A 25,042-nucleotide genomic window follows, 5' to 3' on the forward strand; every position below is an offset into this window, starting at 1 on the left:
AGCAGCCAATGCCATTGGCACAGCACCACGCACAGCTGCCCCAGCCTCTGTATTAGCCACAGAATTATTGCCTGCTCTGTCTCCCCTTTTTAATTAAAAACTGGATTTAGGTGATTCTATGTGGCTTGTTTGCTCTTTCATGCTGAGTAATGGACTCTGCAGTCAGAGATCCTCATCTGTCTCAGTGCAGAGAGGCAGCTGGTCATGCCAGGGAGGGATTTGCATGAACTGGGTTTGCTTTTCCCAGAGCTGGGTCGTTGAGCAGAAATCCCTGCCCTTGCAGGGATAGGGACAAGCCAAGTCCTGCTCTGGCCTGGCTTGTCACGCAGTGCTGACTCAGAGCCCTGCTCTGCTCCCGGTTCTGGCCCCTCTGCTGCCACCTTTTTGGAGATTACTGGTGCAGACCCAAGCCTGTCTTGGCAGGGTGGATGCCAACCTGTGCCCTTGAGGGGCTGCAGAGCCCTGCCTGGTTTGCTGCTGGCGATGGTGGAGTCGCACAGCCCACAGCACTCGAGTGGTTCCAGGCAAACATGATTATTGTGCTGTTAGAGATGAAGAAAACAAGTGGCCCTTGATTTTCACATCCCACTGGCCTCTTGTTGGGGCAGGTTTAGGCTCTTCATCAGCCCCATCCCCTTCTGGGACTCAGAGGAAGGCTGTGAGGGAAGGGTAAACCACCCCAGGGCACACATCCGGAGTCCAAGCCTCTCGGTTGTGGGGGTACTAATCCCACACCAGACTCGATGCCAGCATAAGCCACTGGCCCCCTGTGGCTGTTCCCTGCCCATGGTGGTCCATGAGGTTTTCAGCTGCTGGTGCTGGACTTTAAAACCAGCGCTTGGCTCCCGTGCCAACAGCTTGAAGGGGCAGAACAGCTGCAGTGCTGGAGAAATGGTTATTTCACCCATCAGTGTCGTACAGATGCAGAATTTCTCTCTGCTTGTCACAGACCAGATGCAGGGGCTGCTTCCAGCCTCGTGTGCTTTCCCATTGCCTTGGAAACAAATGTTGGTCAGTGCCTGAGTATTTACTTCTGCCACACAGCCAGCTCCCCACCAGCTGCTGTTTCTGGCCCAGACAGGATGGTACCAGCCATGGGATGGAGGCTGTACCCCTGATTTCAGTGTCTGTGGCTGCTGGAGGCTCAGAGGAGGTGGTGCAGCTCACACCCTCTCACCTCAGTTCTCTCCCGTGAACAAAGGCTGGCAGGCTGGTTTTCATATGTATGCTTTTTAATATCATTAATTCTGTTACACTACACACAACCAGTAACAATGATAAATACTGCAATGGAAATGTTAAAAAAAATATTATACACATTTCGTGTTTTTGAAAAAAACCCCCACATCTTAAAATAAATTAATGCATAAATCTGATGGTAGAAAAGAGAAAACCCAAAACAAACCACAACACAACTGATCTGTTTAAGGCAATACTCTACACAGACGGGAACAAAAGTACAACAGTGTGCTACATGATCTGAACAGGAAAAAAAAAGAAAGGAAAACCCATACAAGATGCAGATTGATGCTTCAGGAGTGAAAAAACTCCCCAAACCAGATAATAAAACCAATGGCCAAGTTAAGTGCAGCATTAATACACTCTGCATGTCAAATGATTAGCAGGTTCCTAACAAGGACTAAGGTCAAGCTACAACAAATTCATTTTCCTAATTAAAAGGTTATTCAGGTCAAACCCTACATTTAACTCTATTTGCATTTGGCTGTTTCAGCTATGTTTCACTATATGCAAGGACAGCCAGAAATTCATCTGCTCTTGAGATTAACACAAAGGTTGGGAGGTCTCTCCTCCTGAAATGTATTTCCATTACATAAATCCAAAAAGGATCTTGATTTTGGTGACCCTGAAATGCTTCTGGCCATCCCCTCCCCCGGGGTGCCAGGCACCACATGGGGGGAATGGAGACCTGGAAAGCATTTCCTTAGGTTGAGTGTTAAAATTGTCATGCTGAGGACACAAAATGGAAGTGCAGATTTGATCTGGACTTGGAGGAGTGCTGTTATTCTGTCTGCCAGAAATGTCCATCTGGAGCCTGCTGAATGTACTCTGCCAGCATGGGACAAACCCATCCTGCATCCAGGCTCTGGATACAGGCACACCATTTGCTGTTAAGGTTGGTGCAAAGCTCCACATCTGCCTGGACAGCCAATGAATCCCAATTATTAATGCAGCCCAGAACTTGGCCACTGGAAGGTGGACAATAATAATGCCAAAATATCCCCTTCTCCCTCAGAAATGAAAAGGGACAGTAGCCACTTTCTGCCAACTTCCCCGGGTGGATCCCCATCAGTTGCCACCCATGCAAGATCGGCAGTGCCAGATGTCACCAGCATTGACCCAGTACATTCCCAGTAAGGTGCATGTCTGCAAGGTGCTGCTGGGGGCAAAGAAGCTTCCTGGGACTCGGTCAGAGCCTCCTGTACTGCCCTGCTAGAGTGTGTGGGAAGGAAGCCATGGTACACAAAGAAAGAAACCCAACTGGAATCACTAGACTTGTGAAGGTCAACAACTGTCCAGGCTGCCTTGAGTTTGGGTGGGAAAGGGGGATGCAGAACTGGGCTGAGGATCACTGTGGTGCGACTGCCTCTGATGCTCATCAGTGGTGCACAGGGATGGAGGAAAGGTGACAGCTGCTTTGAGCAAAGGGAGCGGAAGGAGGACGTGTGTGCAATATAACAAGGCTTGCAATTCTAGCACTAACCACTGGACACGGATACCGAAGATTACCTGTGACAACTAGCTATCCTTCTACTGCTACTGCTCCTTCCCCCCCTTCGTGGTCTGATTCTGCTTCAGTTGGGGAGGCTGTTTGGTGTGATGTCCTGTGCTGACTCCCCCATACCAATCCTCACCCAGCTGCAGGGGGATTCTGATATGGGTCTGTAAATCATGTCAGGCACAGACCAGCTCTGCACGCCAGGTAACACCTGCTTTCAGACCCTTCAGAAAGCTATTGAATAGCAGCTCATTTCCTTTATTAAACTGAAGGTTCAATGACCTCTGTGGAACGAGTGCAAATGGTTTAAAAAGTGCAAAAAGCTCCGGGTGGGCAGGAAATTCTGAACTGTCTCCCTCGCAAAGACTTCATCCTCCACATGACTCTTTCTCCCAGCAGAACTACAGCCCCACCAGCATGTCTTACAGCCCCTGTCCCAGTGCAGCAAGAGCAGAGCCAAGCAGGTCTCCAGCCTGCATCAGGAGCCCCTGGGCTGGCAGGTCTGGGCCCTGATGCTTGGGCTCCACACCTCCCACAGCACTGTGAGCAGGAGCGTGAGGCCAGCTTGGCTGGTTGGATCTCACCACTTGCCTGGTGAACCCTCACCCTCACAAGCCTTCAGGTGGATGAAGAGAAATCCCAGCCTGCTGTCTGGCTCACACCCCACTGTGTTCACTGGATTTCCTGCTGGTCTGACATTTGCTTGGGGTTTGTCACAGGACAGAGACAGCCACAAGCCAAACACAGCTGCTAGGAGAGCTTTTCCATGCAAAGAAACTGAGGAAAGAAATCTGTGAACTGGGGATGGATAGGAAGGTGATAAAAAACAGAAAATCTATCATGAAGAGTGCTTGCCCAACTTTTTCAGCTCTATCATGTGTCTGTATTACATCTCTCAACAAACTGTGTCTCCCAAGTCACAGAGGCTTCAGGAAGGTGGGTAACAAATGGAGCTGCAGCTTATTTGGGGTGCAGAAGCAAGAAGCATTGCCTAGGTGAAGAGCAGTGCTTCCCAGTGAGCTCACCTGGGATAGCTGGATGGGCAACTAGGAGACAAATGCTGCTCTGGGAAGATAAAAATCTCAGCAGGTAACAGGACTTATCTCAGCATGGGCTTTTGGTGGCCTTTCCTTTTCCTGGTGCCTACTGTGCTGCTTTTCAGTGACATGTCTGAAACAGTCACACTTTAATGAGGTTTATTTTGTACTTTTCATTCCCTGATCCAATCCCAGTGCCTGTATCACATATTACTATGGAAATGGCTCAACAGACCAGGCACCATCAGTGAGGTGGACACCTTCTGGGAGCAAATCCATCTTTTGCTGGAGCAGCTTTTTAGAGAAAGCAAAAGGCTAGAAGTCATCACAAGTGGGAAATGGGTCTGGGAAGCAATGGGAGAAGCTGCTCTCCCCAGGCACCAGGGAAAGCTGCAGGCTGTCCTGGCAGTGTCCATGCTGCTCTGTGACATGTCTTGCTGCATGGCTGTGTGAGCCATGGTGCTCTGCTCCATGAAATTCCAGTTGGTCCCAGCCTTTGCTTCCCCAGCAAGCTGTCAAGGCAGTGCTCAGTCAAGCAGCATTTAGCTGCTCTCATCCTGGGACTGCCAGCAGTGTCAAGTGGGGCAAAGGAAGGGATGTAGCTGTAATTTTTTGGGTGGGGACAGAGCAGCTCAGCAGCATAATACAGGGAATTAAAATACAGCCCCTGTGAGAAACCTCTGTCCATCTTCTGTAGGTAATTCCAGGTCACAACGTCTCCCTCTATGCTACATTGCTGGCCCTTCTGCTTCAGGGCTTGTGTGGTTCTATAGCAGAGGTGGGTTTGTATGATATGCCATTCGAGGTTTGGAGCAATCCCCCTCACAGCTGAGTCTTGAAAGAAAGTGACAAGTATGCCTAGAGGTGAAAATCACCTTCATATGAAGACCTTCCCATGCCTTTCCAGCTATCCCAGCTCGCCATGTGGCACTGCCCCTCTATGCCGATGTTTCTTTTGAACATGTAGCCTAAAGTTGCTGAGCTGAGCAGCTGCCAGGTCACAAAGCCTACTGCATTGTAGATGAGAGTGGCCAAATCCCACGTGGGTCTGAAGTGAGAATGGAAAAGTAAAGGAGGAGCCCAGGCAAAACTGCCAGTTTAATTGCTGAGATTATCACTTGGTTGCTAAAAGCAAGTGCATGAAACTGCCATCAGAATATTCCAAAAATGAGCCTTTCAATGCTCTGTTCCTCCTCATCGGTACTTGCCATCCCAAGTTTCACTCCTAAATTCCTTAATTCTGCTATCAGTGGATGGTGCTGTTGGGCCAACAAATCTTCTTACATGTTCCCTCTGGCAGAGCAGGCAACAGAAGCTAGTTGTGCAAGAGTCAGCTGCCAAAAAACTGCAGAGTATATCCTTGCCAAACATCTTCCTTCACAGATGTTTACTCCCTTCACTAACCTCCACCCCGCTGCCTTCTGGCACATGTGAGCGACATCACAACTGGTAAACAGGGAAAGCATAGTACTACTTTGAAAACAGGAATTAAATTTCTTCAGTGTGGTATTTAGATCCTGCTTGCAGAGCTATCCTGTCACTGGTGCCCGTCACACACTCAGCAGTGTCCATGCAGGGTGGTGGGACCATCCTGGGAAGGCAGGTTTGTCCCCTGTGCTGTGGAACGAAATGGACACCAAGAGGGGATGTGACTCGCCTGAGATTAGAGGAAACATTGAGTGCCAACAGCAGCAAGGGACCCCACAGCTCATTTCTGTGCTCTAACAGCCCAGCAGACCCTCCAGGGTTGTATTTGGCTGTGGTGCCAGCTCAGGGACATGGTGTTTCTGTGTTTACATCTGAAAATGAGCTTTGCTCCCTGCTGGCGTCAACACTGCACTGACACAGATTAACTCAGACAACCAGGATCTGCCCCAGGCCAAGACAGCACCTGGCAATTTTTGTAGTTACTTGTTTTCCTTTTCCTGCTGTTCTAACTGTTGCCCAGCTGGGCCCTTCCTTTCTTCAAAAGCATCTTCATGTTTCTGTTGAGTCACACAGAGAGCACTGCCCTTTTCAAGCCTCCTGCATGCTTGGCCAGCCCAAGCACAGACTGTGCCTGGAAAGGGAAGGATCCTGCTCAGGATGCAACCTGTGCACCAGCCAGCACACAACTGAACACAATGGGTGCCTCCTTTTGGGACAAACCAGGAGCTCCTGCCCATGGGGGAGCTGTCTGATGTCCCTTCCAAAGCCCATGCAGCAGGCTGGGCCAACTTGCTTTGGCAGTCCCAGCGCATCTGCAGGCAGGACAGCCCGGAGAGCACAGCAGACCCAGTGGCCAAGCCACATGTGAGGGGCAGACATGCAGCAATGTCAGGTATGATCCAGTGACTCTTCCGAGGGTTGACTTCAAGATGTGTCTGATAAGACATCAAATGAGCCTTCAGGATGGTTGCCTGGACATCAGCCTCCTTTCAGCTAAAGCTTATTTATAAACACCAGAAAAGCAGATGTGACCACGCTACCTAAAGACCTTTCTGAAGACTGGGAGGATGTTCCTCCTCACAAAGACATCTGGAAATGTGCAGACTGTGTTGAGACCCTGGAGTTCAAATCCAGCTCACATTAAAGGATATTATCTGATATTTTATCAGATTAACATCTGATAAAAGGAAAGGATTTGCTTAAACTCAGGTAATATCAGCATCAATATCCTTAAATCCTATTTGCATGGTAATTTAAATGGACAGCAATGAAGCATTTCATACTCCATGGTGTTCCTCCTCTTGGTTTTCTGAACTACTTTGGACCAAAACAGGGTCTGAGAAGACCATCTCATTTGGTGCAGACTGGAACAAGGAACAATTTTCTTTCTTGCCTGCAATCTGCATTTAGGAGAATGCCAAGCAGCTCTGCTTTTAGGGTTTTAAAATGCTGGAACAGAGAGTCAGGATCCATGCTCTTTCCTTCTGCCTTCTCCTGGCCATGGTGACAGAGACTGGTCTAAGGAGAGCAGTGCCCGAATAGCCATGACATACACCTTACCAAGAAGTCACCATGGGATAACCTCCAGCAAGGGTTGCTTGAGTAGAGAGGTGGGACCAGATGACCCCACTGTGGTGCCTTCCAACCTTACTGATTCTGTGACTCTTGGATTCTAAAGGCAGAGGGAAAACCTGCTGGGTAAATCAAATGTCTGCACATGAGACCAGGCAGGGGGAACCAGCCTAAACTGTAGTTAATACATACCAATGGGCAGTCCACCATATTCCATAAGGAGCCAACAAACACACTGCATGGTCATAACCTGCTTGAGGGGCTGCAGTTCAGAAGAGTTAGTGTTAAATTTTCTGTGATAGCCAGATGTGCATTGCCTTAATCCACTCAGCCTTTCTGATAATGACCCTACACAGGTAACTACTTTTCCCCACCCTTTCTACTTTATTCCCCTAATAAAATATATGAACACAAAGCATAGAGAGGAGAAGCCAAAAAATCGCCATTTTATGGTCCTGTACTGCGATGCCAAACCAGCGATTTGTGCAACCAACTCCTGTGCACAGGCAAAACCACGTGGCTTGTGCTTCGGTCTGTATGTGGAGGAAGCACTGGGTGTAGCATTTCAGTTCATCTCCCTCCCTCCCTAAAGGGTTGTGCTGGAAGCAGATGCACATCACACAATGCAAAGGGCTGAGGGTAGATGTGGGGTTGAGGAATGCCTTGGGGCACATGGCAGGCAAAGAAACAGCACCAGGGACAATAAAAGAACTTGGTTGTGGTGCCATGGGACAGTGGTTATCACAGAATCATTAAGGCTGGAAAAGACCTTAAGATCGTCGTGTCCAACTGTTAACCAGGCAAGTCCACCACCAAATGAAGGTCTGTCCCTCAGAGGAGAGGCATTAACACCGGGAGTAACAGTGTTAGCAAGCCTCATTCTGTCCTAGACTGAACAGGACAAGTGCTAGGGTATGGCTGGACTCAATGATTTTAAAGGTTTTTTGCAACCCAGATGGCTGCATGATTCTATGACAGCAGCATGGTGGAGACCTGTGGGACCTGCAGTCCCCCATGGCTGACCCAGGTGAACAGGTGTCCTGTTCCTCTAGCAGGCACACCAAAATGCTCCCAGCTCCTGAGCAAGGGCTATGGGAAAGGCTGAGGGTGTGCAGCCTGGCTGGAAGGCACAGAGACTGACCCAGGAAGGTAAATGTGGTGAAGACATTCCATGGTATGAAAGCTAAACTGAAAGATAAATGTGATGAAGACATTCCATGGCACCAATGTTGAACTGCAAAGTTCCCCTTTAGAAGACTGAAGGTTTGAAGAGCCTTGGTCATGTCCTATAGGATTTGGTTTGACTATGGTGTTTCTATTAGGTTTTGACTACATTCCTCATTAAAAAAAAAGACTCCTTAAGGAATATTTTTCCCCTTTATCCTTCTCTCTACACAGCATTGGTAGAGTGCATCCCCCACCTCCAGACACCTTGCTAATCTCAGCCTGAGCTGTATTTTGGAAATATTCCCACTCAGCACTACCAGGTGGTGAGAAAAGGCGGAATCCACTTCTGGAACGCTATCCTCACAGGAGCTGGCAAGTCAACCAGAACTTCTGCCTGAAGAGGCAGGGATGCTCAGTAAACAGCACCACTCAAGTTGTCTTTCTGTGGCCTGGAGCCAGGGTGGCAGCGTGCTGTTGCTGTTTTAAGGAGGGGAGATAAGCACAGCTTTAAAAGTTGCCCATACCTGCTAGTGAATAGTAAAGCCCAGGAATCCTGTGTACCTGCTCTTTCACTCATGCTGTGGGTGGTATCAAGCTCATTGCACAGAGTGAGTCCCCAGGATGTTAAATAAATCTGTCATGAATAGACTTAAAGATTCAGCTCATTTCATTCAGATTTCAGAGGTGGGATCTGTCTCTTGTGGTGGAGCCCAGACTCTGCCTTGTGATTTAGGAATTGTGATGGGAAGCTCAGAACTGCCCCAACTTTTCCCTTCCCCAGGCTGCAGAGCAAGTGATGACCCAAGGCAGGTGGTCCTTCCTCCTGTCAGAGCAGGAAAACACACAGTCATGCCTATGGCAAAAGAGTTCAACACTGGGAAAAACACCAGCCCATCGTTCACAGATGCTGAAGCCATCAGTGTAACACTGGCCAGGGAGAGGACATGTTTCCTAATTACAAAGTGACTTTGCATTCAGAACAGTCTGGTGGTGAACTGGCAGCTCAGGCCAGGAACCTAACCTAGCACCAGGCTTCCTGACTACTCCAGCACCAAATAAACACATCTGCTCTGACATGGGACAGCCCTAACACAGACCATGTCTGGTTCAGAGGTGGGCAGAGATGGGATAAATAGTAGTTTCCTCTCATGGGTATTTTTCAGTTGAAGCTGTTCATAACCCTGCTGTTGCTGACAACTCCCCTGAAGTCCAACAGCACCACACAGATGACTTCAGCATTAATGAATCTCTCCCACAGGCACCAAGAGACACAGTGTCAAGAGAATATCAAGAGTCAAGGACTGTTAAAATGCTTTCTTCAACTAGTTTTTCCAGCACCCATGTTCAGACTGTACAGTTCTAGTCCTGTCTTGTGCAAAACTCATTTCTTAGTTGAATAAAGTTTAAGACTTTTGGAAAGAGATGGGTCACACAGGAAATAAGTATAGGCTGAAGTCAGAATACGTGACTGGACTGAGCTCACAAGTATGATTGTTATTCCTGGGCAAGGAGTGAATCCCTGAAGTGCACAGATGGATTGCAGGTCAAATCTGATGTGTTTGGGAGTAATTTACTGCGGTGCTAAGGGTAGATTGCACTGGCTTTGTGACACAACAGCTCTAGCTAGCACTGGCTCACAGTGAGATGTCACGTGTTTGTCCCTTTTGCAAGTGAATGAATTGTGTCATGCTAGTCCTGGCTAGCCTTGCCATAAGAAAGGATGCCCTGGTCCGTTCCCACTCCTCTGCCCCAGTTATAGTGTCATTTTGGTTATGTAAATGAAACAGGTTTAGTGAATGAAATAAGAACTGACTTCCTCTCATTGGTAAAACATTTTGATACCTCCAACTTACACTAATCTTGCAGATGGATTGGTTTCAGTGGGCAGGATTACCTGAAGTCCCATCTGACCATTCCCACTCTGGAAAAGACACTTTACAAAATATCCCCAGTGCCTAATCAAACCTAGGAGGTATCTCTGGACCCCTCTGCATTCGCTCTCCAGACCAGTCAGTTCTGCCAGGCACTGCCCGGCACTTCAAGCAACTTCTCTTTTGTTTAACCATAGTTTAAAATAACTTATCAACCAATCATAAAATGAATTTTTTGGTTTCTCCTGGCTCCATGAACACAAAGAGGTGCACGTCCTACCATAGGAGGAAGCAATGGCTGTTAAGTTTTACAGTTATAGTGGAAAGCACTGATCACAGCCTGCCGGCCTCACTACTGGATGTGACAGGCGGTGGAGGAGGTGGCTTGGCAACACATGCAGGTGGGGTTCACCGACTTAGGGGGGATTAGGTCGAGGTCCTCGTCATCAGGGATCTCATCTAACCGGTACCCATCCTTTAGCAGCTGGATGTTCAAGTCTTGGTTGATCTGCTACAGACAAAGAGACAAACAGTCAAACACTTGAGACTTTTTACTCGTGGTGGTCAGAAGGTCGAGGAGGTCTCCTATTCTGAATATATTTCCCCTTCATTAGCAGCTGCTCCACTAATGAAATAGTCCTAGCTTTTGGCCACAGGTGAGGGAAGGGTCTCCTTCTGTCCTATCTTCTTCCAGAATAGGAATATTTAGAGTAAGATATGCTATTTTATTCTGGAATATTTTTTCCCTTATGACAAGCCCTCATTTAATGTAATGTAAAAATAATATTTACTGGCAGCTGGGCAGTTTCCCCTCTCAGTCTGGGGACAGTTAAAAGATGGTAAAGTTTGGCTCTCTGTGATCTCAGAGCCAAGTGCTGGATGAACAACACTTTGTCAGGACACAGAGATGGGTCAGATCACCTGATTTGGTCCCTGCTCTTGCCTGTTTCCCTGTTTTTTGGAAATATTTTGCCCAAGGAAACAATACAAGGGGAAAAAGTTCCCAGCAGCTTGTGTGCAGAATGGCTGCTCAGCACCTTGGATACAAAATCAGACCCTGCACAAGCAGTAGCCAGAGGCTGAGTGACTAACTCATAAGAGAATTTGGGAATATAATCAGAAACAATGCAAAGCATTAACAAACTTGGGCTTCCTGCCTTTTCTCTTTGAAAGGGCGAGAGTTCATATCTGCAAGGCCTCCCTGGAATTTCTGCCTACTTCAAGTAAACACACACTGGGTGACCTTGACCACTTTAGTAAGTGGAAATCACAGCACACCTTCAGGTCCTTTATTTGTGTCCTTGGCAAGCACACAGCTACTGAGCTGCCATGACAGACAAGGTGATGCTTTTGTACCACATGGGCCAAAGCTTGAGAACCAGGCAGAACTGGGAAAAGCTTGAGTGAAGCCAAAGCTCGCTGTGAAAACAGCTGATAAGCAGATCCCTGTGCCATGGCAGTGTGTGTATGGAGCCAGCTGGATCAATGGGGAAGAAAGCAACATGACACAGTTTTTGCCATGGCCCCCTCCAGGCTCACAGACTCCATACCACCAGTAAATCTGTTGTGTAGCCATTTCTGACAGTGCAAGGCCATTACAAGCCATTTCTGGCTGCTTCCATTTGCATTCATGGCAAGGATGGCCCGAGAGAGTATAACTCACCTCAGCTGATGAATATCCCGAGGAGGAATATCTGGACATATCGAAGTCATCATCACTGCAGGGAAGAACAAGATACAGCAAAGAAGAAAATGGTTAGCTGAGTCCTGTACTCCCCACTTAGCCCTGTCTTTCTTGTGCTATGAAACTGTTCTTGAGGCACAGAGGAGTTACATCAAGGAAGCCTTTAGAGGTCACCTATGACCCTCAGATCTTTCCATCACAGTGCTCTTGTACTCACAGCTCTTCTGACTTGTTCACACACACAGGTCAAAGGCAACAGTGGAAGGAAGAGTGTGAGCAAGAGCAGTTTCAGCAGGAGTTGGCTCCAGTGCTGCTCTCTGGCATGAAGACTCGATACACCCTCATGTAAACCCCTTGTTAACCCTTTGCATACCTGTCCGTATCCAGGGCTACCAGCGGCTTCTCATCCGGACTCTGGTCTAGCGACGAGTAGCCCTTGTTGGGGACAACGAGCCTGGAAGAATTAATTACATGTTGTCCATTAACCACACAGTAAAGCTCAGTGGCAAACATTGCCAGGGATAAAGCTACATGATAGCTGGCTTTCCATGTCTTAGTTCCCTGCAAGCCCTCCCTTACTGGTGAAGATGTTCAGATGTATGCAAGTCAGAGGGAGCAAGTTGTATCTCTGGGTAGCTTGGAGTAGTTTCACAGGGATAAACTCTGCATGTGCATTGGGAACATGCTTCTCCCTGAAATAAAAAACCCCACTGAGACACTGCACTTCATTCTGGTGAACCTGTTTGCGTAGCACTGCTTGTTTTACCAGAGTGTTCCTTTCTGTGTCGCTTTTTTTCCCTGGCAATGAGTACCTGACACTGGCAATAAGTGTCTCCCTAGGTCAGTGATCCTACTATTCTGCTCCTGGAAATCAGGGATGTGATGTGGTCTTTCTGCCTGAGTCCCTCTCCAGGCCCACAGCAACACAACGCTTCTGAGGTCTCAAGTCCCATGTTTAGTAATACTAGAAATATGAGCTGGTGGGTCCAGTGTCAGACACGAGTCAGACCAGCACTTTTCAAATTCCATTATTTTGTAATGAATTTCATTCCATCAGAAGTGTTACAAAGGTCAAGGATGACTTTGCACCTTTAATTGCCTGAGAGAGGAGTTTGTGAAATGGGATACAGGCTTCAGAGCTTCTAGAATAAGGAATATACATTAATACAATGGTATCTAGTTTACAACAGTCCTTTCATAAAAAAGAAAAGCACAAATGCTTTGGTTCATATTTAAAATAAGATTAACCAAACCAAAGAAGTGGAATAAGAGTCTTTGTTCAGCAGGTAGGAACCAGAAGAGTGAACAAAATCTCCTCATTCAACGTGATAACTCAGGTTTTCTCCCGAATGGTCTTTAACAACATGCCATGATGCACAGTGATGCTTCACTGAGAGTCTGAGAAATATAAATCTAAAGATCTATGCTCCAACTGCTATCAAACTTCTTGAAGTGCTTTTCTGCTTCTGCTCAGAAAATTGCAGCAAGCCATTAGGAGTTTTAGGAATGCAAAGGCCTGGCAGGCACTGACGATGGGCAGGCTCAGAGGGAGTAAAATATATCAAATAACAGAGCAAACATATGAGTTCACAATTAGTTGTGTTTTCTTACTGAGTTCATTGAAACGTAAATTAAAACAAATTGATTTTAAAACTGATGCAGAATTTCCAGCCTGCTGCACCAAGGGACTGGAGAAAATGGGATATTCTTGCAATATTCAACAGCCCTTCTCATGGCACTAGGACAGTCCTTCTGCTCCTGAAGGAGGTAGGCAGGAAGTCAGGAAGCAAAGATGTCTGGAGCTGAACCTGAGATCTGGCAACTGCAGCTTGCTCATACAGGTATCAGAAGTACTGAGTGCCATTTTTGCTCTCCAGTTTTCCAGTCCCTGCTCCATATATATTCACTGACAGTTGCTATTATATCATCAGTGAACAAAGCACTCTCAGGGGATCTAGCAGAAGAGCCCTTTGTGGTGATATTTATTTGATGAAAAAAAGATCACTACATCCTTTTCTTGAGAAATGCCTTTTTCCTTAATAACAAAGAATTTCCATTTTACTGCAACAGACAAAAACTGTTATAATATCTCTGCCTGTATTTAAGTCTTTCCCTCACATCCAGATTGCCATTATTTTCCCTTCCCACTATTTTTACTTCCCACTGTCCTTGAAATAAAGTCAGGTAGCAGTGGCAGCTGCTTTTGTCTGCAGCTGTCCCAGCAGGAGCTTCTTGTCTTGGTGGTTTTGCTCACTTAACATGAAAAATTTTATGACACAAATCCGAGTTTAGGTTATCCTGAGTGCACTGTAGCATCCAGCTGTGCCCAAGGGTTTGAATGGTGTTGTGGGCTCTGTCTGTGCTTCACAGGAAGTGTGCAGCATCACCCCAACCTTGTTCTCATTTTATTTGCTGAGGGAGACTGGGTGTGTTATAGATCCAGTGACTTTCATCCCTAAAGCTGATCTGGCCATGTCCCAGGAGAACCAAATGGTGAAGGCAACCTTGTATGAGAGGCTGGAAGTCAGAAATCCATAGGAGTAACACAGAATAACAGAGGGCCTGGGGAAGGAAGAGGAGGTGGAAGACTAAGAGAGGGAGTGTGGTTTGCCTGAATGAAGGAAAACATATTTGATGAGAACAGCAGGACTGCTAAAAAGGGGGAAATGCAGTCAGCTTATTCTCCTGCAGAGACCAGAGGAAGCCAACAGCATACCTGAAAACCTGGAAGTTTTGCAGTGTATCCTGCTGGAATGTCTCTAATTACACCTCCACCGTTGTACAGTGAAAAGCTGTTTAAATAATCTTGTGGAATTTCTGCCTTCCTTATGCTGCCCTGTCCATGGCACAACAGACTGACCCATTCTGAGGTGCTCAAATGTTCACAAGTGCAGTAAAATCTGGCTGGCTGTTTGAAATCTTTGGTCAATAGGTGTCACTGCTCTTCTCCTCCCCTCTCAAATCACTCCTCTTTCCATTGGCAGCTTGGAAACAGTATCTCCAAGGAGAAGTCACTAATTTTACAGGGAGGCACCTGTATTTATCCCATCTTCTCTCCCTTACCATCTTTTCCACTAATTTCTAACTCTCTCAAGCAGCAAATCCCCCTTGGGACAATAGCACATTGCCAAAAGAAAACAAGTCTTTACAGCTTGCATTAGGAAGACAAGGAGAAAGAGGGGGCATGAAAACCCAGCTGAGAACAGTTGCTGCATTTCTTGCTGCCATGAAGGATCTGGCTCTATTATATGTTCTCAACAACAAAACACAGAGAGGAAGCAATGCCACATATTGCACAAATATTGCAGGGGCTTTCAAATAAAAGTTGATGAAGTCCTGGCATGATTTATGACTAGTATATTTTGGGGTTTGGGAATTAATGTGAAAAAGAAACCTCATCTCTCAGTTGCAGTGCATATAGAGAGCTCTGACATGCAGCTTCTGTTCTACTTGAAATAGGGTAAACCAGGCAACTTCCCCCTTCGTCAGTAAACACTCAGCATTCTGCAGATTCTTCAGTTGGTTAAAACTTTGTTGTAGTAATGCCAAGGTCATGGGTTCAATCTCCTATGTGGGCCATTGACTTAAGACTTGGACTCGATGATCCGTGTGGGTCCCTTTCAACTCAGAATAGTCTGTGATCTGATCTGTGATCTTTGGTCATTTTAAGTGAGACCCCCCAGTAGAAACTGCCACCTTTCTAGCAGCATGCAAAGCATGCAATCCTGTGGGATCAGGGGCTTTCCTCCTTTCTGAATGCAGGTAAGTAATACACTGGTGTACTGAAGTTTCCATGATAAAAACTGAACTACTCTAAAAGGAAGTATTCAGCTAGGAAGGTCATTGTTTACAGCAGTTTGTGGCACTGTCTGATACTGTGATACAGAGATGTGCCAAAGCATCTCCAGTAAATCATGACCATGCTGTTCCAAGGTCAGAGTGTGTGTATGACAAGGCACAGGGAGATGGATTATTTACAAGCGTTCATTAAATCAGTGTGGGGAAGGGGTCACCATCAAAAAGGAGCAGTGGAACTACTGTGATAAAAGTAGCCAAGCTCTAAGCCAGTCTGTGTTACATGAAGCAGCACTGTACCTCTCCCACAGGAATAGGTGTTACATGAGACTACCCAGACTCTGCAAGACAGCCCAATCAAACCCCTGATTCCAGCCAGGGTGGGCTGCCTCTGCCTTCTGCAGGCTGCAGTGTCACTGCTCCTGGGCTCAGCTGTCCCCGCACCTTCCCTGGGGATGGGATGCAACACAGCATAGAGCACTTGGGCTGCCAGCTCCAGAAAGGGCCATCTCTGCTCTTGCAGCATGTCTGGCAGTAGGCAAATGGCAATGAACATTGTCCTTGACCACCCTAATTCTCCAAGAACTGCAGCTTAGAGCACACCTATGAGTACTTTTTCCAGTCCTTTACCTTGTCCGTGCCATCACGTTGTTCTTCTTGGGCTGCTGATTGACTGGGCTGCCCATGTTCCCGTTCTTCAGGGAGCCCTTCCGAGCCAGCTCCCTCTGCTTCTCTGCATGTGAGACACAAAGGGAAAAGCAAATTAGGGCAACAGCCTAGCTGGCCACCAGACAGCTACAGAAGTCCAGATCTGATAGTGGCAAAAGGCACAGCAGAATTAATAGTGAAGGACATGAGCTCTACATCTCTTTTGGAGGGACAATGCCAAGGCCAGATGAGGTGTGTCCCACTACCTCCAAGGCCACCAGGGACTAGAATTGATGTACATTCACTCACAGCAGCTTGTTGACATCAACACACTAAGGTCTTGGTCTCTAAGATCTCTAAGGTCTTGGAGTTTCTGGATGAGACCCAGCAGAGGCAGACAAAGTTAAGAGACCCAGTCCCTGTCTGCGTTGCTGCAAGGACACTAACACTGGGCTGAACTAATATGGCCCTGCCTCCAGCAGGGATAGGAACCCAGGGGTTATGGGTTTTCACATAAACTCATATTAAATTTTCTGTTTTAAAGTCTTTCCTTGTTACCTGTGGAAAACTAGTTGGGCTGAGTTACCAATTAGTTGCAGAAGTTGAGCCAACTGCCCCAATCTCATGACAGACAAGGCTTGTAGGCAAAAGCTGGGCATGGGCCCAGTAAGGCAGGAAAGGGACTGATTAAAAACATTCTCCAAAGTGTGAGAAAATGTTGGAAACTACTTCGTGGCATGCCTGAATAACAGGGATATACCAGACGGAAGAACCTGAATGGTTAATTTGTTTTGCTTCTGCTCCCCCTACAGTGTGTGAATTGTGCTGATTTTTTTTTGCTTTTGCAGATTTTTTTCCCCTTGGAGAGAAAAGCAGCTTTTCCTCCTTGCTGTCAAAAGCAGCATACTATTATGGTGTACTAGTTCAAGGTGGGCCAACTTTGTCCCTTTCTCACAAGTCAGAGCAGTGGGACACATGTCCAAGGCTGCCTTTTTTTCAGGGAGAAATAAGCAGCAGAGATGCCTAGAGATTGTGATGATGAGGAACGTGGAGAGAAGAGTATGTGTTCCTACAAGCCATGCCCAGCCCTGCTCCTGCTGACAGCAGAGGCCAATAAATGCTCAAGGAACTTGGCAGGAAAGGGATTGGATTAATAACTCCCTCTGGCAGGAACAGCTACAAGACTGATACAGCATTGAAGTCAAAATCTTAAAACAGTAATTTCTCAGTACTGGAACTTGCAAATTGGTTATCTCTGTTTCCAGAACACAAGGCTGGTATTTTGCAGGCCACTTGAATTTTGCTGTCCAGAAAGGGATAAAGAGGGGCTCTATGGAGGCAAATGTTTACAACAGTAAATACAACCCAATTTCCATCCATCTACATCCAGAAGCACCATGGCTGACCACAAATACACAGCACTGAGACAAGCTGCCAAAGCTTTGTATATGTATGTATGTAAGTATGTATGGCCAGACTTCGCAAATGAAGCTTTGGGCAGGCTCTCCCCACATGGGTGTGCCCTTCCAGCCTGCACAGTGGATTTGTTTTTTTAGGTCAGGCTCAGCGTGTGCAGAACTGATCCCACCGTTTCAGTCCTAAGGTCCATTTGCCACAGCCAAGCGAGCTTGGACAGTGACAGGGAAGTCCTTGGGACTGTCACAGCACCCAGTACTAACCAGAGCTGACCCTGGATCAGATGGCAGGGAGGCATTGAACTGCCAGGGAATGGTCCCCACTGAGACTTGAACTCAGGACCTTGGGATTCAGAGTCCAGAGTGCTCTCCTTCACGCAATGGGACCACCCCCTGTCAAAGCTTTAGAAGACTGTATAATGCACAAGACACCTGACTCAGAAACAAGAGTGCAGGTTTCATTTTCTTTCCTGGCAGTCAAGGCCTGCCTGAGCCTTTTAAATGAACCTGCACTCTCTTCTTTGTATTGACTCTCCAGCAGATGCACCACTGCTGTTCTCCAACTCAGGTTACTTACTCAGTTGATGGACCTGGACTTTAACTAACCATGTTTTCCCCCAGTAGGTCTCTCTGTGACTATTTCTACACTGTTACTGCTTTCTACCTGCACCATGCGAGTACGAATGATGTGAGCTTTTCTATTTAAACCTTTCACTTATTTAGTGCCTTAGATTGAGCATTCCCAACGCAGTGTGAATGTGGTAGGAACACCCATGTCTGTGTTCCCTGCCAAATTTCTTAAACTTGGATCAGCAGTTCATCTCTCTGTTTGATGCTATGAAGGGTGGGTCAAAATGCAGTTTTGGCCTCCTGGGGGAGTGGGAGGCTTGCTCAGTCCTGGTGTGTTAGGACAACCTCCTGGAAGGTAGTGGAGATGTGCATGAGTCACATCAGGTTTTGAGGCATGGAAACTTAGTACTGGAGCCTTACAAGTGTTATGAATTACTTCTACCTCCACCATCACCCAAGGGAGCTTTTGGGTGCCAATCTCTTGCAGTAATTCTGGGCTATGAATTCCAGCCTTGCACAACAACCATCAGGTCCATCAGAACAGAGGATGGAGGTTTTCAGTGCCCATTTTCTGTGTGGTGTTTCCTCCTGGAGTAGCCAATGGACTCTGTGAGCCCTGTTTCTAGGCAGGGAGCTCTTTCCCTGGCTTCCAGCCCACCTAGTTTTCATTACCAGGTATCTGTTTGAAGGCCAGGTTCCCAAACTATAAGTACCTGAATTGTCTTTAGAGATGTGACTGATTTAGGCACTTCTGAAGATGTTACTTTCAGGGCCTAACATCTCAATGAACCCCTGTAATTTCACAAATTAAAGTAGTTCTCAAAGGATCTGTAATCAGATGCATAACCAGCAAAGTAAAAACAAGGTGTGAGGAGGAAAGGCTGAGGTTGTTGGGGCTGCTCAGCCTGGAGCAGAGATGACTTGGAGGGGACCTCATCATTGTCTATAAATATCTGAAGGGAGGCTGTCAAGTTGATGGTGCCAGGCTCTTCTTGGTGGTGCTGAGTAGGACACAAGGCAATGGGCAGAAACTAAAGCACAGAAGTTCCACCTGAATATAAGGATGAGCTTCTTTACTGTGTGGGTGGGTGACTGAGCACTGGCACAGATTGTTCAGAGAGGGTGTGGAGTCTCCTCACTGGAGATATTCTATAACTGTCTCGATGCAATGCTGTGCAATGTGCTCTGAGACGACCCTGCTTGAGCAGGGAGGTTGGGCCAGATGAGCCACTGTGGTCCCTTCCAGCCCTACTTGTGACTCTGTGATTCTGCTAACAGGAACTCCTGCTAAATGCAGAGAAAATGGAACATACAAGAACAAATGAAAAAACAGAAGATGCTGATTTCCAGTAACTGGCCATTTCATATTTGGTGAGTTTGCTGTTGGATGACCATTGAAAATCTAATTCAGCACAGACACAAGGTGAAGCACAGACACTTGGAGATGGGAAAGTCAGAATGAAATAAGGCTGCTCTCCAGGCACTTCAGAGAAATCACTAATTACAGCAGAGCCCCAATGATGCTCTTTATGTGGCATTTGCAAGTATTTAAAACAAATTGTTCAGCTTTCATTTCACTTGGCTGTTCTACTTTTTACCACTGTACCCAGTGAAATACTCAAACTCGCACATGGTTTGTCATCCTCCCTCCCATGAAAGGACTATAGGTGACCAAGTACACTGTGAGCACAGGTGTGACGGCTTGCAGGGCCAAAAGGCAACCACCAGCAGTACCAGCAGGACTGCAAGAGCTGGGAGAGTGCAGCTTTAACCAAACTCTTCTGGCTTTTCACTGATTTGCCAGACACTTCTCAAAAGAGGCAGGATAGAGCAGAGGAGGTTGGGAGGGCAGAGAGCAGCCTGCATGTGCCTTTGACATTTACAAATGTGTTCAGTTAGGGGTCTGAAAATCCTGTCTGGTCATAGGCAAGGTTACTGTGTGGATGATGTATTTGGTTTGTGTGCAAGTTTTTGGCAGTGGCAGGTTGCAGAGGTGGGCTCTGTGAGAAGCTGCTGGAAGCTTCCTGTATGTCCAGGAGTGTCAGTTCCAGCCAGCTGCAACATGGACCTGCCACTGGCCATGGTGAACCCATCAGTAATAGTGTTAGAGCCTCTGGGATAACATACTTATGAGAGGGGAGGTAAAAAACTGCAGGCAGAGCAGTGTGTGTGAGAGAAACGGTCCTGCAGACACCCAGGTCAGTACAGAAGGAGGGAGAGGAGGTGCCCCAGATGCTGTAGCTGAGACTTCCCTGCAGCCTGTGGTGAAATCCATGGTGAGGTCCCCCCTGTAGCCCATGAAGGTCCACAGGGCAGCAGAGATCCACCTGCAGCCTGTGGAGGAGCCCACGGCAGAGAAGGTGCCTGAAGATGCCCATGCCAGATGCCTGAAGGAGGCTGTGAGCCTGTGGAAAGCTCATGTTGTCATTGTATTTTCACTCCTCTGTCCAGCTGAGTGGTAAGAGCAGCTTTGGTGGGCACCTGCTGTTCAGCTAGGGTCAGCCCACCACAGGTCATCTACCTGTCTCCATGCTTGAGTGGAGCAAAGCAGCACTGATTTCTGTTCCAGTGAAGAGCTGTGCTGTCAGTCGGACTCACTGGGGAAGTTGTCTGCATCGGTTCCACTCTGCTAATCCTGGACATTGTGTGAGAAAAGGAACACATGGAGCAGCATGTGAATGTGTTTCTGTGTATGTGTGTCTGTGTGTGTGCGTGCCTGTGTGTATCTGTCTGTGTGTGTGCGCGTGTGTCTGTGTGTGTGTGCGCGTGTGTGTGTCTCTGTGTGTGTCTGTGCGTGTGTGTATGTCTGTGTGCTTGTGTGTTTGTGTGCGTTTGTCTGTGTGTGTGTCTGTGTGTGTGTGTGTGTGCGTTTGTGTGTGTGTGTGTGTGTGTCTGTGTCTGTGTGTGTGTGTGTGTCTGTGTGTGTGTCTGTGTGTGTGTCTCTGTGTGTGTGTGTGTCTGTGTCTGTGTGTGTCTGTGTGTGTGTCTGTGTGTGTGTGTCTGTGTGTGTCTGTGTGTGTCTGTGTCTGTGTGTGTGTCTCTGTGTGTGTGTCTGTGTGTGTGTGTGCGTTTGTGTGTGTGTGTGTCTCTGTGTGTGTCTGTGTGTGTGTGTGCATTTGTCTGTGTGTGTGTGTGTCTGTGTGTGTGTGTGTCTGTGTGTGTGTCTGTGTGTGTCTGTGTGTGTCTGTGTGTGTGTCTGTGTGTGTGTGTGTGTCTGTGTGTCTGTGTGTGTGTCTGTGTGTGTGTGTGTGTCTGTGTGTGTGTGTCTGTGTCTGTGTGTGTGTGTGTCTGTCTGTGTGTGTCTGTGTCTGTGTGTGTCTGTGCATGTGTGTCTGTGTGTGTGTCTCTGTGTGTGTGTGTCTGTGTGTGTCTGTGTGTGTGTCTCTGTGTGTGTGTGTCTGTGTGTGTCTGTGTGTGTGTCTGTGTGTGTGTGTGTCTGTGTGTGTCTGTGTGTGTCTGTGTGTGTGTCTCTGTGTGTGTGTGTCTGTGTCTGTGTGTGTGTCTGTGTGTGTGTGTGTGTCTGTGTCTGTGTGTGCATTTGTCTGTGTGTGTCTCTGTGTGTGTGTCTGTGTGTGTCTGTGTCTGTGTGTGTCTGTGTCTGTGTGTGTGTGTCTGTCTATGTGTGTGTCTGTCTATGTGTGTCTGTGCATGTGTGTGTGTCTGTGTGTGTGTGTGTCTGTGTGTGTGTCTGTGTGTCTGTGTGTCTATGCGTGTGTGTGTGTCTGTGTGTGTGTGTCTGCGTGTGTGTGTGTGTCTGTGTGTGTCTGTGTCTGTGTGTGTCTGTGTCTGTGTGTGTGTCTGTGTGTGTGTGTCTGTGTGTGTCTGTGTGTGTGTCTGTGTGTGTCTGTGTGTGTGTCTGTGTGTGTGTGTGTGTCTGTGTGTCTGTGTGTGTGTCTGTGTGTGGGTGCATGTGTGTGTGTCTGTTTGTCTGTCTGTCTCTGTGTGTGTGTGTGTGTGTGTGTGTGTGTCTGTGTGTGCAAGGAAGGCATCCAGGACCCTTTCAATAATACCATGTTGCTCTGAACATCATGGGGAACAGCCTTTTGTCTGGATCTGCCAAACACATCACATCTTGCCCCTTCTTTCTTCCCCACCTTGTCACTTCATCTTTAAGACACTTTGTCCCCTTATGATGTTAAAATCATTTAAGGAAAGATGAACCTCTTCAATGAACAAACCACTGCCTTCATGCCAGCCTGTGCTGAGTCCATCTGAGCCACTCAGCATCTGCTCCAAGTGCTGCTTCAAGGTCAGCTCTATTGGTGACAACAGCCAAAGCAGCTCATGGAGCTTTCAGCAAGGCAGGAATAACAACCCAAGTGTAAAGCAGCAAAGGAAATACACGCTGCAGCCACAGCCAGCACTGTGGTGGCCCAGCCTGTGCCCTGTCTGGCAATGGTGTCCTGTAACAGCTGCCTCCAAAGGTCCTCAGTAAGAAGGTGCCCCAGCATGAGCCAACCATCCCTGTCCCGGTGTGGTTTCACCTGCCTGAGCCAGGATGTGTCAGAGGATGGATGGGCAGACAGCTGCATGCTGACAAATGATGCACACTCCCACAGGGAGCCTCCTTTACAGAAAGCCATGTCCAAATTGAGAGGGGCAGAATTCTCCCCTTCCTTATGTGGGAAGAGCTACAGCCCTAATGAGTGATTTCAAGCACTGCTTAAGATGACAGTGCAATTTAAAATGGTTACCTGTTCAGCTGGCAGGATGTGTCGAGCTGCTTTATGATGAGGGGAAATAGTAATGGAGCATGGGAAACAGAAAGGACTTAACATGAACGTGTCTAAATTAAAAATCAGCCTTGAATGAATCCTTAAAATTACTTCCGTAGTTTCAGCATTTAAACAAAATCGTAACAGTTTTAGCAACATCTTCCTGTTCTTTTTAAAAGAAGTAAATACTGAACAGTTTCTTTGGTGCACATTGCTATGTGAGGAGGGGACCTTGGTTTTGCCTACACTCTGCCCCAAACCTGAAATAGCAAAAATAGCCATTGACACTATTGCAGAACTGCTCCTTTTGTGACATGAGGCAAAGCAGACAACCCAGGAATCTGCTGACTGATCCACAGAACCCTGTACTGAGCTGAAGAACTATTTGGACAATCTGACACCCCAAATCCACCTTTTCTATTCTCCCCAAGACCGTGAGTCTGGCTATGATAGCAGAGTGGCTTAGGATTACATTCCTCAATATCACTGTGCCTGGCTATGTGTAGCCCCCTCAGCTGGGACAGCCTGATTGGCACAAATGCTGTTTTATGGCAGAGGAGGCCAATTTGTGTCCCTGGCACCATGGGTGGGAGCAGGTGATGCTGACTGCTCCTGTCTCTTTGCTGAGAGCTGTTGGCTGAACCTCAGTAACTCAGGGCTGGTGAACCTGCCCGAGCAGGAGATGGAGCTTCATGCTATGGGGACAGTGTACTATGGGCCCGTGGCTTTTGCTGCAGTGAGAAGACAAAGAAACTAATCCCGTGTGACAGAATTGTATTTTTCCATCTTTAAGGTCTATGAGATGAGATTTTGGGATGTGTTTCCCTCTCTGTCTCCCACAGTCAGCCAAACTTTCTGAGGCTGAGGACTGCAGCAGCTCCCTGATGAATTCTAACTCCTCAAGCAAGCTGAGAATTTAAATTACACAGTAAATAAACTAATCCTCGTGTTCAGATCCTGCTGAATGACAAGCAGTCATGAGCGAATGGAGGGAGAAAGAACAAAGAGCTGTCCACAACTTCTTCAAGCCCAGCTCCTGCCTTCAGCTCACTTGCACCACTCAGCTCAGGGACATTAGCATGAATCTGGTTGACACTGAAACCTTCTCTACCTTTCACCTCTGATAGAGAGTATTTGTCAGTGAAGACCGTGTCAGTGAAGACTTGGAGAGATTTCAGGGTAGTCCATCAACAGGGGCTTTGCCTGCAGGTATAGGGAGAGGAAGGTGTAAGAAGGGTGTGACAGGGCCACGCTGGTCCCAGCGAGGGCTGTGCTCCCTGGGGAGATGTGGGGAGTGTAAGCATGACCGTGTGTGTGCCACTAGTGTAGCTGATGGCTGTGCCTTTCTGCATGGGAAAGAACGGCAAAAGGACAATGATTTTCACTGAACAGGAGCAGCAGAAACAAAAGGGATCTGTCTGTGGCCAGCCCCCTGCTGTGCATGCAGGGAATATGGTTTCCAGCTGATATGCACTGGGCATCAGCACTGATTATTCAGGTCAGCCCATCCGACAGAGGATTGTTTCACTTGGTTTCAGAAGAGACTGTTCAGATGGCAGGAGTCAGAGAGCTAAGTCATCCAACTACCAACCTGGGTGAGACACAGCATTTTTAGCTGAAGCACATTATTTTTCTGGCCCAGCCAAACATGGGGAAGATAGTGAGCTATTCTCTGGTTTCTAACTCTCAATTGTGAGAACTGGCTAGCAGTAACAGGTCATGAACCTGTCTTCCAAGGTCCCTTTCTGACCAGGTTTTAAGCATCCAAGTAGCCACATTTCCACATGTCTTGATGTGGCTGCTGTTCTGGGCCTTTGGCACAGCTGAGAGCTGGCACAGACACTCATGTGCTGAGAGTGGCTTTGACCAAAGAACTAGTGAATGACCTAGGGAGTATAAAGTTAATGTTTTAGTCTCTTTCTATTCAAGGAGGCAGCTCTTCACTTCATGTACAGGAGTTGCTACAAGCAGCAGCCAGTGCATTGTATACACAGCAATGCAGGGCTCATTCTGGGGTAATGCTGAGCTAGAATATGCTGCCTGCACAACTTACTGAGGGGTTCCTGATGGCCTGGCTGATGTTATTTTTACATTTCCCTTCAGAAAACACACACCAAAACAAAGCACCACACTATTCCTTAGCACAGAGAACTGGCAAATGAGTGGTCAGGTCCCAACCAAACCTATCATGTGTTTACACCACACACATCTCCAAAAGTAGCTTTAAGTTCCAGCTGCACATCCCCATTCCTTACTCTCAATCATTTTTCTGAATCAAAGCTCATTTTTCTGACCCTCATGTGATTATAAAGAAGAAATGACTTCTCTGTTTGCACCCACTACCATGTTTTGTCACGTAGGAAGGCAGGTTACTCCCTGCAGTTAGACACACAGCAGTGAAAC

The 25,042-nt window shown here is 47.3% G+C and overlaps 1 protein-coding gene across 3 annotated transcripts in view; it reads right to left on the reverse strand.

Annotated features, from left to right (window-relative positions):
• Nucleotides 1-1,211: 1,211 nt before the first annotated feature.
• The window catches only part of FAM219A (family with sequence similarity 219 member A), a 105,836-nt gene continuing 82,005 nt past the window's right edge, over nucleotides 1,212-25,042 (reverse strand). For 2 of the 3 annotated variants that reach the window (XM_071580321.1, XM_071580319.1), the window contains exons 3-6: nucleotides 15,922-16,024; nucleotides 11,870-11,950; nucleotides 11,476-11,530; nucleotides 1,212-10,323 (exon numbers count right to left, since the gene is read on the reverse strand). In XM_071580321.1, coding sequence (XP_071436422.1) covers nucleotides 10,165-10,323; nucleotides 11,476-11,530; nucleotides 11,870-11,950; nucleotides 15,922-16,024 — 398 coding nt within the window. In that variant the 3' untranslated portion in view covers nucleotides 1,212-10,164. The remainder of the gene's footprint in view (nucleotides 10,324-11,475; nucleotides 11,531-11,869; nucleotides 11,951-15,921; nucleotides 16,025-25,042) is intronic. The other variant, XM_071580320.1, reaches the window with a different exon arrangement.

This window comes from Pithys albifrons, chromosome Z (genome assembly GCF_047495875.1).
Source record: "Pithys albifrons albifrons isolate INPA30051 chromosome Z, PitAlb_v1, whole genome shotgun sequence".
NCBI classification, from domain to species: Eukaryota; Metazoa; Chordata; class Aves; order Passeriformes; family Thamnophilidae; genus Pithys; species Pithys albifrons.